The sequence below is a fragment of the Bolinopsis microptera genome, chromosome 11 (assembly GCF_026151205.1).
Source record: "Bolinopsis microptera isolate Bmic1 chromosome 11, MBARI_Bmic_1.0, whole genome shotgun sequence".
In the NCBI taxonomy this organism is placed as follows: domain Eukaryota; kingdom Metazoa; phylum Ctenophora; class Tentaculata; order Lobata; family Bolinopsidae; genus Bolinopsis; species Bolinopsis microptera.
In genome coordinates this window covers 12,366,378-12,385,047 of record NC_087082.1, presented here as the reverse complement: position 1 = coordinate 12,385,047, position 18,670 = coordinate 12,366,378, and the positions used below count along the sequence as shown (strand labels likewise).

Genomic DNA, 18,670 nt, shown 5'->3' with positions numbered 1-18,670 from the left:
GTTGTTGTGAAGGTCATCATCACAGAAACCCTCTTTGTCACTACATACCACTAACCTTGACAGAGTTGTCATGTGACCCTTGATAAAGCACCTCAGTTCAACCTTACCAGGGTCGGTACAGTTTGTCTGATCACTGTAGTCCTTGCAGTAGGGACGGTCTCTAGCATCAGCTCCACATCGTGTTGTGTTGAAGATAGGATCTTCCAGCCTCCCTTTTGCCCTCAGAATATCTCTTTTGCAAGTTGTTCCTTCGACAGCAGGCACATTGCACCCTTCTTCATCAACACCATCCAAACAGTCAGGCCAGTCATCACAGATCCAACCAGGTCTAATGTAAATCTCTTTTTTATTTCTCTTATGTTTGCAGTACATTCCGTAGAGAAAGCCATTACATACAGCCTCATCCTCACAGCTAGAGATTTCACAGAGATCATTGCAAACCTGATTTATTGGAACTTTCGCTCCAGTCCGTAGATCCACAGTAATTTGTTCAGCCACACATTGAGGACCTGACTCATCGTAGTCGTTGTTTGAACAATCCAAATCTCCATTGCAATCTTTTCCATAGATGGATAACCGTTTGGGGGGGGGTCAACCTCATTTTACCTCATGAGGCCAGCCAAAAAAGGCAAAATTGGGATGAGGTAAAATGAGGTAAAATGAGGTAAATAAATCTAGTTTTCTAAGCCTTTTTTTAGAGACAAAAAAGGTTTATTCGAAGTCATTATACTATATTTCGAGGCTGTGCATGGTCGCCCATGATATTTAATGGTTTATTAGGGGTGATGTGGTCCCTGGGAAGGGGCATTCCCAGTTTAACCTACTTACTCTCCAAACTTGGGGTAAATAAAACTTCGCATTATAATTATTATTTATGAAAAGAAAATTGAACATTTCAATTTCCATGATCCATTAGGAAATTGTTAATAGCACTTGCTAAGTTTTGTAAAGGAATTAGCAATAACTTTAGTGTCACTTTGGCAGTTGCCAATTTATGGGGATATTTCCGCATTGCATGACATGGACCATTTAAATAATATCTTAGTTTGATATTGCGATTATCGAGTCACTCTGAAACAAATTGTGTCTAACTAGACCAAATGTAAACAACAGTTGTGCATGGAACTGGATTGGATATCTACATGAATTTAGTCGAAATTGCATATAATAGTGAAAGGTCATTTCATAATAATTTACTCATATAAACTCATACTTCATACAATTCTAAGTTCTTATGTACATGTTCAATGTTCATGATTCGCTGTAGAATAAAGGGCGGTTCACAAAACCACTTCTCGTTCAAATAATTAGATATCACCTCTAATTAGTTGCTCTATAGGATCAGGAACAACCAAACAATTTTTTGTGCCTACGGTTTCGTATAATCCAATGAAACAAGAAATTTCCAATGAAACAAGAAATTTAATTTTAGCACATTTTACAGAATAAAAAGATGTAAAACAATTCATAAAATATAATGCTCATTTTGTGTATGACTTTCTGTCCTTGACTGCTAGTTTGGTTTTGGAAGGACAGGTAACTAACGGGGCAAGGAATGCGCGTGCCTGAAAGGCTAGTTCAGTTAGGTTTTTAGAGACAAGGCTCATATTAGGACTAGAAGACATTTTTTAGTAGACATTAGGGGTTCTGTTTATAGTTGTTACTATAGGTTGCAGCCTTGTTGTGACAAAAAGTCTACACTAAAACATGCTTTAGTTTATATTGTGTAGTTCAAGGATATAAAATGTAGCTTCAAGGTGGATATTAAAGAGCTGGCGAAAGATTATGGCCTTTGTATCAATGGTTATAATAAGCTATAAATATCTTAAACTATACAGTGCTAATTAAAAATTTCTTTATACTTCATTCTCAGATTAGATTTAGAAAATTCAAAAAAATATACATTTATTTTATTAACACTTTCTCACACATTCTTTACTCACAGGACAAGACTTGGAAAACAGTAGCCTAGGGGAATTTAATTGAGATGTGTGTGACCAGCCAGTTATAATGTTTGGAAAATAATATTTGTGCAGTCAAAATCTTTTACGGTCCAATCAAGCAGGGCGTGGTTATGCTGATTGGCTAATAGAGCACGTTTAAGTTTTCCTCGCAAGCACATTACACTGGTAGTAAAGTCAGTCATTCTGAACTTTGGGGTTAAAATGTTAAAAATGTTGGTTGATCTAGTGTTTTGGTTGTCAGGTGGGTCTACCTGACAGATTAGGAGGCAGGGTTTCCTCGACGAGCATGTGTAACCCTCATATAGGGATATTGGAGCACAGAATTTCATATATTCCATATATAATACTGACTTGGGCCACGCCTATATTTTTCACCAATTTTTAACAGGTTAAATTATCTAAATCGTCAATTTAGTCACGAAGGAGTATGGAAGGAGTTCTAAATGTGTGCTCCTCTAATATAAACAGTAGGAAATGGTTAACTTTAGTCGAGGTTTCAGGTCTCTACAATGTCGGGAAGTTCCTGCAGGAATTTGCGCATTGCGCTGAAGCGCAAGATTCACTGCGCCAAAAGCGAAGGTCGTAGAGACATGAGACCTTGACTAAAGTTAACCATTTCATACCATTGCTATCAGAGTATGCTACTTTCAGAGTCCTGAACACACTCCTACAGCTCTTAATCGTCAATTATATGATTTTTACCTGTTAAAATATATCATCTTTAACTGATATTAATTTAGTTTAAAACACTGTTAGTTTTAAAAAAGAAAATAATACTTCACACCAAACTAACGCACAAAATGATAATATAGAAAAGGAAGGTTTTCCTTGAATTCCGAATTCAACTTTGATTATATCCTGGCACTGATTATCATTTCTCGATTGTTCTCCATTTTCCAATGCAGTCAGCAAGTTCCAATTTAGGTAGACTAGGTTTTCGAATCTTCATATTATGTTCAGAAGCAGGCCAGAAGGGGTTGTTACCAGAGGAATATCTTCTTGGAACAAGGAATTAATGAGGTCTTCATTTATTTCTTCATAACTCGTCACTGACAGTCCGGACAGGATGAGCATTGACGAGATCCACTGATTACTTCATAGCTCGTCATTGATAGGATCAGTATTAAATGAGGTCGAATGATTACTTCATAGCTCGCCACTAACTGGATCAGCATAACATGACTAACAACTAACGAGGTCCAGTGATCTCTTGCTGATACGTCAAAACAAGATCAGTAAATAGCTATAAATATCGAAAAAAATTAGCTTAGAAATTACAGAGTACAAATTATGCCTTCTTCACAACTAACTCTTTGGCCTCATCTTTTTAAATCACTCATTCCCTCTGAAACAAGATAATGCTTAGGACTAGGAGGAACTTAGTTAACTTCTTGTATAATTCGGTAAGAGAAAAATTCCTTAGTTTCTTTTGTAGGATGTTACCACTTATCATATCTGTTATCCAGCATAATCCCACAACTAGACCCTCTTATTCTGGAGTCTTGACAATGACAGCAGCAATGTACACTATCTTGATGGTCCAGGTCTCCAAGAAAACGTCCTCTTTATATTCTCATATTGTGTGTTAGTTTGGTGTGAAGTATTATTTTCATTTTTAAAACTAACAGTGTTAAACTAAATTGATATCAGTAAAAGATGATATATTTTAACAGGTAAAGTTCATATAATTGACGATTAAGAGATATGGGAGTGTGTTCTGGACTCTGAAAGTGGCATACTCTTATAGCAATGGTATGAAATGGTTAACTTTAGTCAAGGTCTCATGTCTCTACGACCTTCGCTTTTGGCGCTGTGAATCTTGCGCTTCAAGCGCAATGCGCAAATTCCTGCAGGAACTTCCCGACATTGTAGAAACCTGAGACCTCGACTAAAGTTAACCATTTCCTACTGTTTATATTAGAGGAGCACACATTTAGAACTCCTTCCATACTCCTTCGTGACTAAATTGACGATTTAGATAATTTTACCTGTTAAAAATTTTTGCCGAGATTTACCTCATTTTACCTCATGAGGCCAGCCAAAAAAGGCAAAATTGGGATGAGGTAAAATGAGGTAAAATGAGGTTGACCCCCCCCCGTTTGCTGTCGGTGACCCTACTTGTGGATGCTACCTGGCAGATGTAGGTGTCACAGACAGCATTGTGGCTGTTTTGTTGTGAAGACTGGAACCCTTTCTCACATCCTTGGTAATAAGTTGGATCGTTTTGGCATAATTTGGAGAATTCGGTGAATCCTCGTTCGTATTTAGTTTGACTGTAGTAATCCTCAGATTGGGTACACTTCAGAAAGTTGTTATGGAAAGTGTTTCGGCACATGTTTTTCAGAAACCCATCGTGTTTGGTAACTTGACAGGTCCCTGCGGTCAGATTGACATGAAACATTTTCTTACAAATACAAGCTGATGTTGGTAAATATTGCCATAGATCATATTTTTATTGTAGGTTGTGGCGTCTTGTTGGAAATTTCATTTTTATCCTACTTAAAATACAAAATAATTTGTCCCATTATTTGATTACTAAGAAAATAGGAAGTAAATAGGAAAAAACCAAGCGTATACGTATAACAGAGTGACTTTCTTACATTGACAGTTGTGTTCGTCTTCTCCCCCCAGACAATCCCTAATGTCATTACACCTCATCTTCAGTGGAATGCACTTCTCAGAACATTGGAATGTGTTGTTATTGCTGTCAGAACACTGAACTGAAAATTGGTTGTACATGATTAGATATGCAGCATGGGGATAATTATTTGATATACTAACATGGGAGCTGGAATGGTGATAATATTTGGTTTTGCGTTGTACTCTGAGCGTACAATTTATCATAAGGCATAAATTCTTACCGGGTAAATCAAAATCAGGTATTTGCAGTTCGAGCCACCACATAGCCTTAGACTGTTCTCTCTCCAAATTAACCTCTACCATAGTTGCCTCCCCTAACGGTTGTCTATAAGGGAAAGTTGAGTGCAAAGGAAGTCTTTGGTCGTTGAAGAATAGTTCAAAGTGGTCTGGTTGCATCACTATTTTTATTTCAAATCTTTCGTTCTGCTTAAAGTGCTCAGATGTTTTGAAGTTCTTATCTCTGAAATTTTAAATTTTTATCAGTTTGTAAAATGTTTATAAATTTATGTACATACTACATAGATATAAAAAAAAATCACGTTATTAAGTAGACTTACATGAGAGCCTCTTTCCATCCAACAACAAAAAATCTGTTGTTTAGTGTAAGTTGATCCTTTTTGGGCTGGAAATCCACGTGTAATAACCGCTGTTCATACAGATGCCCGAAAATGTTAAAGCTGGGAAAATAATCATAAACAGGATTTCAATCAATACATCACCAGTCGAAAAATCAAACTGCATTTGTGTCAAATATCATGAAAATAATAAAATTTAGTTTCATACTTTACTGAGCATCAAATACATTTTTTAATTATTTACTTAAACTTTGTTTCTTGTAATTGTGTCCAGTCCGGATTATGTTCCAGTTTCCAGATTCCAATTGCTTTTATCTCATCTCCAACAATCAGTGGTCGTTCGAGATTATATTTCTGTTTCGATTTTGCGGGGTTGATGATCTTACAATGGCTTGTGTCCAGAGTAGCAAGAACAAATAACACGAACCAGACTGCGTTTCTCATATCGTTACTTCAAATTAAATACTGGATTAGATGTATAATATAACCAGTTTCTTATATTAAATTGATTGAATCACGCGACCCAGAATGAAAGACCTCGTAGTGACAGTATAGTACTGCAGAGCGGTGCGAAGTTACCCATAAATAATAATTCCACTACCTTCTCTAGTCGTTACAAAATAAAAGTGTCGAAGCAACAGAATAACATCAAAATATAATAAAATACAGGATAAAAACAAAATGGAGTTTAGCATTACTAAACACGGTTGCTGCCATTAATTCTATGCCTATTGAATGTCCCCACATCAGTAGTCAATGGCTAGACAGGATTATTGTAATGAAAAGTTACAATGAATGATGGCGTCTGTACCAGCTCACTGTACATTACATTAACTAGCAGGAACCCGTATAATATAACCCTAAACGGTGTCAAAACTCAAGATACTAAAATAATAATAATAATTATTATTACCTATTTAATTGGCGTTTTTGACACCACTTGGGGGTCCAAATTTTCAGCTCTAAAATCATTATTCCTTGGCCAATTTTTTATTTTTTCATGCTGATAACTGATTTGGATGCCATTAAAGCATTTGACCCAGCCAAAAAAGTTTCAGTTGTGGACACGTTCATTTGAGTTTGAGGATATTGGTAAATATAAGTGACCCTATTAAAAGGCACAGTGTAGTTGACTTTGTCACACTATGAAATTACTTAAACCCTTGATGGTTAGGATAATCGTCTCATCCTTCAGGCTAACTTTGTCACATAACGATATCTTAATCAGGTGATAAGATATCGCTTAAATACGGCCGGCACGGAAATGGTTACATTGTCACACTATAAACATGTGACGGAGTAAATATGGACCCCTTGCTGCCGTTTTTGACCAAATTTTTGAGTGTCCAGTTGATTGGATGGGTACATATGACCATTACCTACATATTTGACGACTTTTTTCGTTAGATGGTGCATTCAGGTTTACTCTGTCACACATTAAAGAAAATATGTAATGAATGTTTAGGGCACCCTGATAAGCAATGCTGAGTAGTGTTAGTTTATTTGATGGCCTGGAAGTGCTGGGAATTGTTATTGTATCATATAGTCGTAAGGGATTAAAACACAGAAGGCACAACCAAGCTTACTTTGTCACATAATCTTGATGATATCTGAACATGTGTGAAATTGAACAAATAATGATATACCAGCTTAAACCCCTTATATTATACGTACTATGGATCAAACAACACTGCTAGTACCATGCACCAGTCACATAAATCATTATCAGGTGGTAATATGTTAACAGTGTCACAATTAAACTACCGCAACATGGTCAAAAATAGGGTAATTTCGTCACAAAAAATTATTATAACTCTGTTAGCTCCTTGCTGGCAAAATAACTAGTTTATCGAAATTTTTTTGATGATAAAGTTACATAGTATTCTAATAGAGGTATAGTTCTTCAAAATAGGGGCAAGACATGTTTACTTTGTCACATCAGTTATTATAAGAGTTAGGTAATCGTCATCAGATTAAAAGACATTTTTCGTAGTTTGGATCGATTAATACTTTAATATACCTGTAATAAATCCTATGCCAATTTTAACACACTATCTTGATACTGTTGGGGCAGGGAAAGTTAATTTTGTCACATTTTCAATGTCTTTGACAAATAAATCTAAATTTTTAAAATTGAGTTCTTATGTTCTGGACAATATTCTTCCAATCGTTTCTGAAAGAATGTTGAATTCTAATAGAGTTATAGATCTTCAAAATAGGGGCAAGACATGTTTACTTTGTCACATCAGTTATTATAAGAGTTAGGCAATCGTCATCACATTAACATATATATTTTTTAGTTTGGATTGATTTATATAGGTAATAAAGCAGCCTATGCTAATTTTTACACACTATCTTGAAATTGTTGGGGCATGAAAAGTTACTTTTGTCACATTTTTAGTGACTTTGACAAATTTACCCTAAAATTGTTAAACTTAAGCTCTGATGTTCTGGACAATATTCTAATAGAGGTATAGAATAAAGATCTTCAAAATAGGGGCAAGACATGTTTACTTTGTCACATCAGTTATTATAAGAGTTATTATAAGAGTTATTATAAGAGTTATTATAAGAGTTATTATAAGAGTTATTATAAGAGTTATTATAAGAGTTATTATAAGAGTTATTATAAGAGTTATTATAAGAGTTATTATAAGAGTTATTATAAGAGTTATTATAAGAGACTATTTCATTCTATAATCATTGTTTTTAATCTATTTACGATTTCGCATAATTTTTTGTGACAATGTTAACATCAACTGATCTTAACTTGCATCAACTACATTGTCATCATATAAAACTTTCCCGCCTTTCAAACCAAAATCAGATATAAATAATTCGCCCAAAATTTTAAATTCCATATATTGTGACAGAATTAACCTCATTTCCCAATAACCGAGTTCCTGTATTAGCTAACTATTCAAAACAACATATTTTAGGGCTATGATTGGTAGAGAAACCATCAAATAATGAGTTTAAAGGGTTTTTAGGACACCTCACAGTAGAATAGAGGTATGGTATCATGAGTGTGACAAAGTTACCCAAATATTGCCTTGTAACCGTTCGATCCGTGCCCATTAACCAAAGTTGTATCATAATTGTTAGATTGACCTAATTCACTATATTTCAGACCAAGGAATGATAATTAGACAACTGCAGTTAACTAAGTCACACAAAATGTGACATTTGAAACATTATAGTGCCTAACAACAATAGATTTTCTTTCTGAGCGGTGCATATGGGAGTATGGGTTACGTGGCTAATGTTCAGAACTTCTGAACGTGCTAGGTTAATAGATGTCTAAATTAAGCCACTATCGTCAAAAACGCTATTATTTTTGTTTACCAATATCCTCAAACTCAAATGAACGTGTCCTTGTATATTTTTTACGGTTTTTGCGGAAAGTCGCGTTAAAGTTGATGCCGTGGTGTCAGTAAAATGGCACAGATACATATCGTCTCGCTTTATATATAGTAAGATGTCCTCTGAATACAATCAGTTAAAGAAATGTTAGGTAAATCTCCTACTCCACAGTATAGAGAGATGATTACAGCAGCCTATAAACCGATAAAGAGGGGTTACCAAGAGAGACTGGTCTGTAGAGACCCGGGGCTGATACCCGGTGTTACAGTAATTATTTAAAGCATATATACACGTGATAGTAAGTATATATGTTTAAATTTAGTAAGTTATAAGTACATATATTATACTTAATACTAGTGATCGGTTGGGGTCCATTTAGTTCGTTATTTACAAAATATTGAGGCATTTAACCTAAAAAGTTTATCAAAGCTAGCAAAAAAGGCACAGGTATATATAATATAATTATCAAATTATATAGGACACGAGGGCGGAGGACACAAGAGCGGAGAACACGATGGCTCAGGACACAAGGGCAGTACTCTTCCAAAAATGGGGGAAACGATTACACTCACATTAACTTACAATGGTTAATGGTTATATATATTAATACTATAAACATGGTTAATAGTTATACATAAAAAGTAGGTACACTTATAAATAAAAGTTGAAATAAAATTGTGTTACAAGTGTATTACTATTTACTAGTCCTATCATATTATAAGGATTAAGGAGTGCATTTACTCAGTTGAAATGCAGTCTTTAGTTTGCTCACAGAATGAAAATTGTCCCATACTCCAAGGTAAAGGTTGAGTGTTAAGAGTATGGATGGTCATGACGTTATAAGGTTATAGTATGGTGTCGAGATAGCAACACAATTAAAAAGTTTTAAAGGTGTTTATAAGGTCTCACTATTAAGTGGTCGCACGTGGAAACTGGACAGCTATTACTGGCTAATAGCTCTAACTGCCCTCTGTCTGCACTTGTGGATAAAGTAACCACAGCATAATACCTTTAACACTAACAGTGCTTTAATGGCTATGAGAAGTCTGCCTATGACAACAAGTACTTTTTCCTCCTTATCAGTTTACGTAATGAGATGTACTCTTAGCTATGATGATAAGATCACCATACAGAGAGGTTATAGTCACCTTCCCACATCACTACTTCACTACTGCACTCATTAATAATTATTGCTAATTTGTGACTGCTAATTTGTGACTGCTTTACTTCCATCCACAGCAGTTTACAGGTACAGTCCCGAGCATTAGGTCGTAATTTACATGAGAAATAGATCCACGCTTGGGTTGCGATTCATATGACCAAATATAGAATAATTGCATGTCTTGTGATGGGCCCATTTTGCAAATTCGAATAAAAGGCTTCAGAACCAACAGAACACAACGGCAAAATTAAAATGAAACTGAAGCTTTGAAACAAGTTCTGGCCGTTATAAAAACTGCAGAATTGAACATCTGAAGTTTCCATAATAGAATGACCATCTCAATTTTATTATGAATTGCGTGAACTTATCAAAGGTATTGTACTCAAGAAGCATGATCTGAATTAGGACGTTGAAAAATTTGTGTTCTATTTGTCTTATTGATAATAGTTCAGAAAAAATAAATCAATTTCATCTCAGCAAAGTCGCCAAGAATTCTATTATTTGACGAGGTAAGTTCGGTAAATAAATAATTAAATCTTTGGGACAAAACAATTTTAGAAATAGACTAATAAACCAACAAAATTAGGTTAGACGAGGCAGCTGATTGAAAAGTAGTTATATTATATTATCTTACTATATATAAAGCGAGACGATATATATATATATATATATATATATTTATTTATCCGTGCCATTTTACTGACACCACGGCATCAACTTTAACACGACTTTCCGCAAAAACCGTAAAAGATATACAACTGAAACTTTTTTGACGGGTCAAATGCTTTAATGGCCTTCAAATCAGCATGAAAAAATAAAAAATTGGCCAAGAAATAGGAGTTTTAGAGCCCAAAATTTGGACCCCCAAGTGGTGTCAAAAACGCGAATTAAATCACAGTGCTGGCAAGCACGACCGGTGCATTTATTGTGGGTATACTATTTTCCTCCTTTACTATTATACCCCCTTTACTATTATACCCCCTTTACTATTATACCCCCTTTGGTACACGTTACAAGCCTCTTTCGTGCACGCGAAGCGTGCACTCCGGCCGGAGGCGGCGGCCGAAGGCCGCCGCCTCCGGCATTAAGACTCATCGGAAGTCGTTCAGCAGATTTATTTTTAGTTCAAAACATTCTAATTTGATGTCAAAGATGACAGGAATAAAAAATAGTTATATTGAGATTTTTAAGAAATTTGCATGAAATACTCGCCAGCACTGTTATACGAAATTCGGTAAAAAACCCAAAATCGCTATATTCAGGTGCCTTAAAAACTATGTTAAAATCGAGTTAGAGATCTGAAATTTTTCAGGGCGTCTAGACGTTGACCAAATCGACTGCAAAAAAAGTTTCAGGTTTCAGGAACATCGGGAAGTGGGTTTTCTAGAACCCCTGTTTTACGACAGATTGTCGTGATATCTATATACATACATATATATATTCAGGGATAGACGCTTTGCCAGTCAATTGTAGCCTGTATTTAATTGTCCATAGATTCAAAAGTATAAAAGATACAGCCATTTCCGACCACAGGTCATGAAAATAATTGTTTACACTTTAGTTTACATTGTATAAACAAATTATTTGACGTCATGAACACCCCTTGATGACGTCATCAAGTTAACCATTTTTAAAACTTGATTTTTGACAAAGTAATAACTTTTAAAAATGATTTTACACCATTAAAAAGTAATTGTATTCAAAATCTGAGGAAATTTTTATCTTAGATAATTGTTCAAGCATTCTGAAAATCTACCGGAAAGTTTTTCTAGCTTGCTCCTTCATAAAGATATTCGTCATTGAAGTTTGTGCTTTTTTGAAGAATTATTTTATAAAAACGTCAATTTTGCGATTTAGTATTCTCTGGTGTTGGGCCATGCCTTAGGTTGTGGAGCTCAGTTCTGCTTCCTATAGGTATAAATTGTGCATTAGGCTAGTTTTAAAGTTAAAAATCGAAAAGTTGCACACGTGAGGACACGCCCAAATTGATAGAAAATTACTGAAATCACTGAAAATTGCTGTTTTTGTCATTTTCTGTCAACTTTAGAGTGCCGTTGTGATTACAGTTCTTCTTGAAATACTTTGAAACTTTGCATGCTTATCAAACTATATATAAAACAATTACATGCAAAAATTTACGGCGATTCAATATTGGATGCGCACGCAACGTCCGCTCAAAGTTTGCACGTGCGAAAGGTGAGAATTTTGCTCATTCGTGATTTCCAACAAATTCTGCTTTGCCATGACAGAACTTGAATGAGTATTAAGTGGCATATTCAGTCAGTGATCGACCGATATGCTTACCTAAACACAAGGAAATGTTTTTAAAGGAAACATTTCGAAACTGTTGAAACTTCCTCCTTATTAATGAAGATATCAGTTTATATTTCGACTTTATAAAGTACCCTGACATTATAATCAAAAAGAGATGATATTTGACCAAAACCCATAATCATGGGTAGAGTGGACCGCTGCCATGGTCTCTCTTTCCCAAACAAAAGGAAATGATATTAATTTGATTGACCGTTCTCAAATGCAAAATGATACCGAGAATGAAATCGGTCGCTCGCTTTTCCCATTCATTTACAATTGTAATAGATTAAGAAGAACTACCCAAAGGCAGCTGTACTCGGCAATAAAGATTCAATAAACTTCAGCTAATTCAATAAGTAATAACTACCACCCTTACCCCGAAATACTAGGTATCGACCCGAACGCAACCCAAAGAGATTTTTACAGCATCTGATTGATGTACCTAATCAATCGAAACTTATTACAATTCGTAAGCCGTGAATGAATGGGAAAAGCGAGCGACCGATTTCATTCTCGGTATCATTTTGCATTTGAGAACGGTCAATCAAATTAATATCATTTCCTTTTGTTTGGGAAAGAGAGACCATGGCAGCGGTCCACTCTACCCATGATTATGGGTTTTGGTCAAATAGGTAATAATTATTTTAGTCTCTTGAGTCTTGACACCACTTTAGGGTTAGACGGGTTCCTGCTAGTTTATTTAATTTCAATTGTATTATGATATTATGTATATTAAATATCATTTAATTAATTTAACAATTGAAATATCATAATTAATAATATATAATTGTAGTCTCTTCTATAACAACGTTTCTGTAATATAAAATGGTCATTACTCCCCGCCTGCAATTATATCGTAAAGATGTCATCATTAAGTTAACTCAAATTTCCTCAACAAGTTATAGACTTCTATTCCGTCTTCTTGACTTATTTTATTTGTTTACAACTAACCGATAACCAATTTCTGGCTGCAAATTATGTATTATTATTATTATTATATAGTAGTCTCATTAAATCGGACAAAATTTAGGGCTCATCCACTCTGAAATTAAAATGGCTGACATATTGTTAACGATATGAGTCGGTTATCATTAATACCCCTGGCCCTGTATAATATTAGTAATTCATTAGGAAGGAGACAGGAAAAACAGGAGGGCAACAAAACTTCTAAATCATTAATATAATATAATAAATAATAATAATAAAATTTGGTAGCTTAAACACAAACTCTAAGCCCAGTGGATAAACCACAAAACTTATGCTCTATTGTGTGAAACAAAGATACTAGATCAAGATAACTATCAAGGAGTGTATGCATAGGACATAATAGCATTAGTCATTTACAATTGCACGTGATTCAGTGAGTGATATTCTGATTTCCAGATTCCATTATCCATTGTTATTGGAACCTCTATTTAGTTGACACTACACATTATTGTGTAGATATACACAATATACGTACGTACGTGCAATATATTATACTGAACTTGGGTAAAATGGACAGATATTGGCAGTGGGCACTGTCGGTCGGATATCGCTGCTTCGAAAATTTCCGACGACGTGAAATTATATCGGCCTATAAAAAGTTAGAAATAAACGAATCCGCTGTAAATTTTCAAATTGTACTAAATAGCAATTACATTTGTCTTCTGATACTGTGGATTCTAAAACGACACTCACTCAGGGTTGCCGGAGCTATGTGATATAATACCATAACGACACTCACTCAGGGTTGCCGGAGCTAAGTGATATAATACCATAACGACACTCACTCAGGGTTGCCGGAGCTAAGTGATATAATACCATAACGACACTCACTCAGGGTTGCCGGAGCTAAGTGATATAATACCATAACGACACTCACTCAGGGTTGCCGGAGCTATGTGATATAATACCATAACGACACTCACTCAGGGTTGCCGGAGCTAAGTGATATAATACCATAACGACACTCACTCAGGGTTGCCGGAGCTATGTGATATAATATTCCTGGTCGGTGAGGATAAGCAGCCTGTGTGCGCAGTCCGGGCTATTCTCGCCGCTAGAAGCAGGTTGGTGAAATCTCTGTTTCATTTTCTTTAACCAGATTTTGGAAATAAAACTGTGAACTATTTTAAAACTATTCAGAAAGCGGACAACCAGAGAAGTGTTCCCTAGTTGCTATTCAGCGATCTGTCCTCTCCATAAGTCATCACATATCTGAGTTAAAATCAAATCACATACCTGCGTTACAATCTGAGTAAAACACAATATATAGGCAATTAAATTATATTGATCCGACTTTAATCGAACAGAACATTAATATTATATATATTCAAGTATATATACTTAAATAAGTATATATGGCAACGTAGGTTCATTGTTCAAAGTTTGTAGCTTAACCTTACCCTCTGTTAATCCAGATAATGTTAATATGAACGTTTCACGTAATGGCGTTTTAGATTGGCTGTACGAAAACTTACCTCTCTAGGAAGTATAAGTCATTTGTTTCTTAATAAAAATATAAATAACTAGTTTATATATAATATAAATAAATACTTTATAATTTACTTACAGGGTATTTAGAAAGCAGCTGTACAGTCATGTTCCCAGACGGTGCTCGTTGAAAGATGCCGCCCCACGTAGCATTAAATCTGTGAGTTATTTACCACTTTATTTACCACTATATTTACCACTTTATTTACCACTTTATTTACCACTTTATTTGTAACTTTATTTACCACTTTATTCACCAGTTTATTGGTCACTTTTCATTGCCACTTCATTTCGCATACTAAAGTGAAACGTAGATAGTCCGAGGTTTCGATACTAGCAAAATATCGAACTTCAGTGTTTACATTTATTATTTCCAGATCAGCGTGATTATATCAAAACCAGTGACGGAAACGGGTGGCCGACAACTCAACCCAATTGAACATAATTCCCACTTACCAATCAGCTTAATTGGTTAGGGTTAGGGTTAGGGTTGGGGTTGGGGTTAGGGTTAGGGTTGGGGTTAGAGTTAGGGTTAGAGTTAGGGTTAATCTAAATGTCTTAATTGGGTTCAGTTGTCCGGTAGCCGACGAAACAATACATTGCACTTATACTACTAGCTTACTGTCGAAAACAATTATTCTGACCTGTTTTTATACACCAGTTAAAACGAATATATTGGAGAGTAAAATAGTAAGCATGCTGTTCAAAAAAAATCACAATAACACAATTAATATTCAACTGTCTGATTAAAAATTAAAACTACAATTAACAGCTGAACCGTCTAGTGGATGTTTGTGTTCCACTGTTCCTTTGATGAAAGGCTAAGTTAGGGGCTACATCCAAACCCTTCCCAATTGGGCTGTGGTATTCCCACCGGTGAAGAAGGATGGGGTGGGGTGGGGTGGGATGGGGTGGGGTTCAGAGGTTGGGTGGGGTGGGGTGGGGTTATTATTCCAAATCCTACCCCTCCCTCTAGACGGTCTACAGTCTAGACCCAGATCCCAAAAATGAGTAAATACTCTAATTCTTATCTTACTACGCTGTTGAAAGTGAAACACCACTGGTTAAAGCTTCATATTCCCTCAGAAAAGCAAGCCCCCAAACACGATAGTGGTACCGGAGTTCGAACCGAGCGTGTTTAAACAGCTTATAGAGTACCTTCACACTGGGGTGTGTACACTGCAGGTACGGGATTTAATTGGGTATTGTAGAGTGAAGGTTGTGTTTTTAGAGGGGCTAAATTTGTTTATAGTATGTATCGGATGGAAGGCTCCAGATTCCAGAATCTATAGATCCTCGATCTGTTCACATATGCCTGCCGGCTAAATGCCAGCTTTATCGGTTTAATTTTGAGCTTGATAGTCAGAAACAACTACCATGACTTCCGGCGATTACATGAATTATGTAATTATGTTGAATTGACAATCGTATTATCATATTGTGTTTATCAGCCGAGAACACTGTTCGGTTTAGTGAACGCGGCTGATCACTACGATGTTGAGGAACTGAAACAAGCCTGTATCAACTTTGTAGGTAAGTTATCTAATAGATTTTGATTACTTTAAGTACTGTATTTAATCTGCCTCTAACTTTCATTCCTCTATACTTTTTTGATATAACATATGACACTGATAAAAATATATCAATAAGATCATCAATGATGTCTTCAATAAAATTACTGGTAATAATTGTTCATCAAGACCCTGCTCAGGTCAGAGTATCAGTACAGATACAGTATGCCACATGCTCTCCAACGCTGACAGATACATTCAATACAAATCTACCAAGGTATTGCACATTTGAAAGTAATTTGCTGATATTATCCCTCTGCTGAAAGTTGGGGCCTTGTCAAACATTCCGTTCACTTCTTGATTAATAAGTTGTGTACAGCATATTTAAGAGATGGGTAAAATGTACATAATCCACGTTATTACACTGAGATATCGCAAGAGAAAGCTACAGTATCATGTTTAACACCATATATGGGATAATAACGTCAATATCATTTACTTTTTGTTATGAAACCGTTTTACTTTCATCGTTAGGTTGATGCACAAGATGTTGGCTGGCCAATTATGCTTACATTAACTTTTTCTTAATGTTAAGTTAATGTAAGCATTAACTCACATTAATAATCATTAAGAATCTAGGAAAGGCAATTTATGGTAGCCACTATTGACACCATTCGAAATAATTGTCTTGCGGTTAAAAGCAACAAGTCCCATCAACACTATACACAGTCCACTAAGTCCCGTCATTATTACAAACAGGTTAAAATCCAACAGGATTTTGTTCTCGTCAGCTAGTTTTACTGCCACCGCCAAACCCACATTCTTCTCCGAGATACATTGAGAGGTCAATGAGGTGGACTCATTCATTGGTTGTACATTATCATTCTCGTTATCTCTTTTAGAGACAATGACATCATCCACTAAAGAAATGATGACGTCATCGTTTGTGGCATTAGTTCCGAAACACATAGCAGATCGGTCACATTGTCCCAGAGTTCCACGGACGATGTCAAGTAGCTCATCTCTCGTACACCCCTCCTCTGATGATGCACACGCCGTTATCTTTACTTCTCTCTCATTCAAATATATCTTGATAATATCTTGTTCTGATGATGAGTTCCTGAAGACAACGAACCCCATATTAGTTGCAAAAGGGTCTAGCTCGCTCAGCTTTGTTGTTCTATTCCAGAACTCCTCCTTATCCCAAGTGTAGATAATATCCTGATCCTCGTTGATACCTAGCAGGGTGATAAGGGGGACTATAGTCTCACTATGAGCGAACCGCAGGGCGGTAGCAGATTCCTCACTCTCAAACTCTCTCAGCACATCCTTCAGTACCACACATGACAGTTCGTAACCAAGTTTGTTAGGATAACTGGATCTGTAGTACTCGTAAAAGTCACGTGAGTAGTCCAACAGAGCGAAGGCTGATCTCGGGATCAGGTCACAAAAAGAAGAGTTGTTTGACTCGGTTGGAGAGACGTGCTCGAAGTTACAGAGGTTGTACAGGCCCTCTACGTCCTCTACTGTTAAAGAGAAACCGGCTCGCTCGGATATGGGATCTAGGACTAACTTCTTGTATTTCTCTGATTTCTGAAGTTTAGTTGCTTCTAATCCTGCGTTCTTCGTCATAGGACAGTTTGTATAAGCGGGACAATTATCCATGAAGCGTAAAAGTTTATCTTCATCTGCACTTTCAATCCCAAGTCCGACAGGCTGAAATCCGTCTGTAGATAGATTTGTAGGTGACGAGAATTGATTAAGGGGACCCATACCTTCAAAAATTCCAAATAAGAAGGAGGCAGCACTTTGACTTGTTCTAAGAATGTGGGTACTCCTGATATGATATTTGGTTGGATAGTAAGGCGGGAAGAAGGCAGGAAACTTCTTTTTGTATCTTTGAGCTAGATGATAATGTTCCAACATCCCTTGCGGCACCAGATGAAGATCTGAAAATAATATGGACGTTTCCAGGTACGTAGCCAAGGAAGCCTCTTGATTCCTTCGTCCTCCAGCAGAATCTTGTCCAGAAACGTCTCCATAAATATCACATGTTTAGCTCCGAGATGTCTACTGCCGTGTCTAGCAATAAGATAAAACCTAGTTGGGACTAGTTGATCACTCCATTGAACTTTAGTTATGTCACCTCGAGAATATTCGTATGGAGTGTGGGTTGAGAAGTCCTTAAATGGTAGTGTAGGGGGGAGGCAGGACAGTAAGACTAAGATAAAAATAAACATTGTAGCACTGTTGTGGTGAGTATGTGGTAGAGATAAAAGTGGTGAGAACTTCGGTACTTGACGTAACCCTGAATAGTGAGACATTAAACAACTGCTCACAAAAAGCAAGATGTAAAGTAAGAAATTGAGAACACGTAAAGATCTTATGTTATGGTAAAGGTAACTTAAAGTAATCTAATCTAAGAGTAGAAATATGTTAACGTTCGTAACTGCGATTGAAGCGCAATACAGGTATACTGAGTGTCCATCGATATGGATAGTTCCTTTTAGCATGCAGTTATTGCAACATAAACAGTAACATGCTCAACATTTATAGAACGTATTAGACTTTATTTAGCAGAACATTTTACAACATAATAATGTAATGGCTAAGCTGAAAATTCGCCAAATTTGCAGCCTTTAGGTACTCTCATCATATCTGACTAGA

At 36.0% G+C, this 18,670-nt stretch overlaps 2 protein-coding genes across 3 annotated transcripts in view; one reads left to right on the top strand and one right to left on the bottom strand.

Moving 5' to 3' along the window:
• The window catches only part of LOC134823459 (serine-enriched protein-like), a 45,828-nt gene that overhangs the window by 2,927 nt on the left and 24,231 nt on the right, over positions 1-18,670 (top strand). For both annotated transcript variants that reach the window (XM_063834924.1, XM_063834923.1), the window contains exons 3-7: positions 13,978-14,068; positions 14,574-14,652; positions 15,579-15,677; positions 15,944-16,025; positions 16,204-16,280. In XM_063834924.1, the coding sequence (XP_063690994.1) occupies positions 13,978-14,068; positions 14,574-14,652; positions 15,579-15,677; positions 15,944-16,025; positions 16,204-16,280 (428 nt within the window). The remainder of the gene's footprint in view (positions 1-13,977; positions 14,069-14,573; positions 14,653-15,578; positions 15,678-15,943; positions 16,026-16,203; positions 16,281-18,670) is intronic.
• Positions 16,387-18,312, bottom strand: LOC134823456 (multiple inositol polyphosphate phosphatase 1-like). Its single transcript, XM_063834920.1, has one exon. It carries the CDS (start codon positions 17,927-17,929, stop codon positions 16,631-16,633), a length of 1,299 nt encoding a protein of 432 aa, XP_063690990.1. The 5' UTR covers positions 17,930-18,312; the 3' UTR covers positions 16,387-16,630.

Coding starts and splice junctions, on each gene's coding strand:
- LOC134823456 (XM_063834920.1), bottom strand. CDS start 17,929: ATGTTGGAACATTATCATCTAGCTCAAAGATACAAAAAGAAGTTTCCT.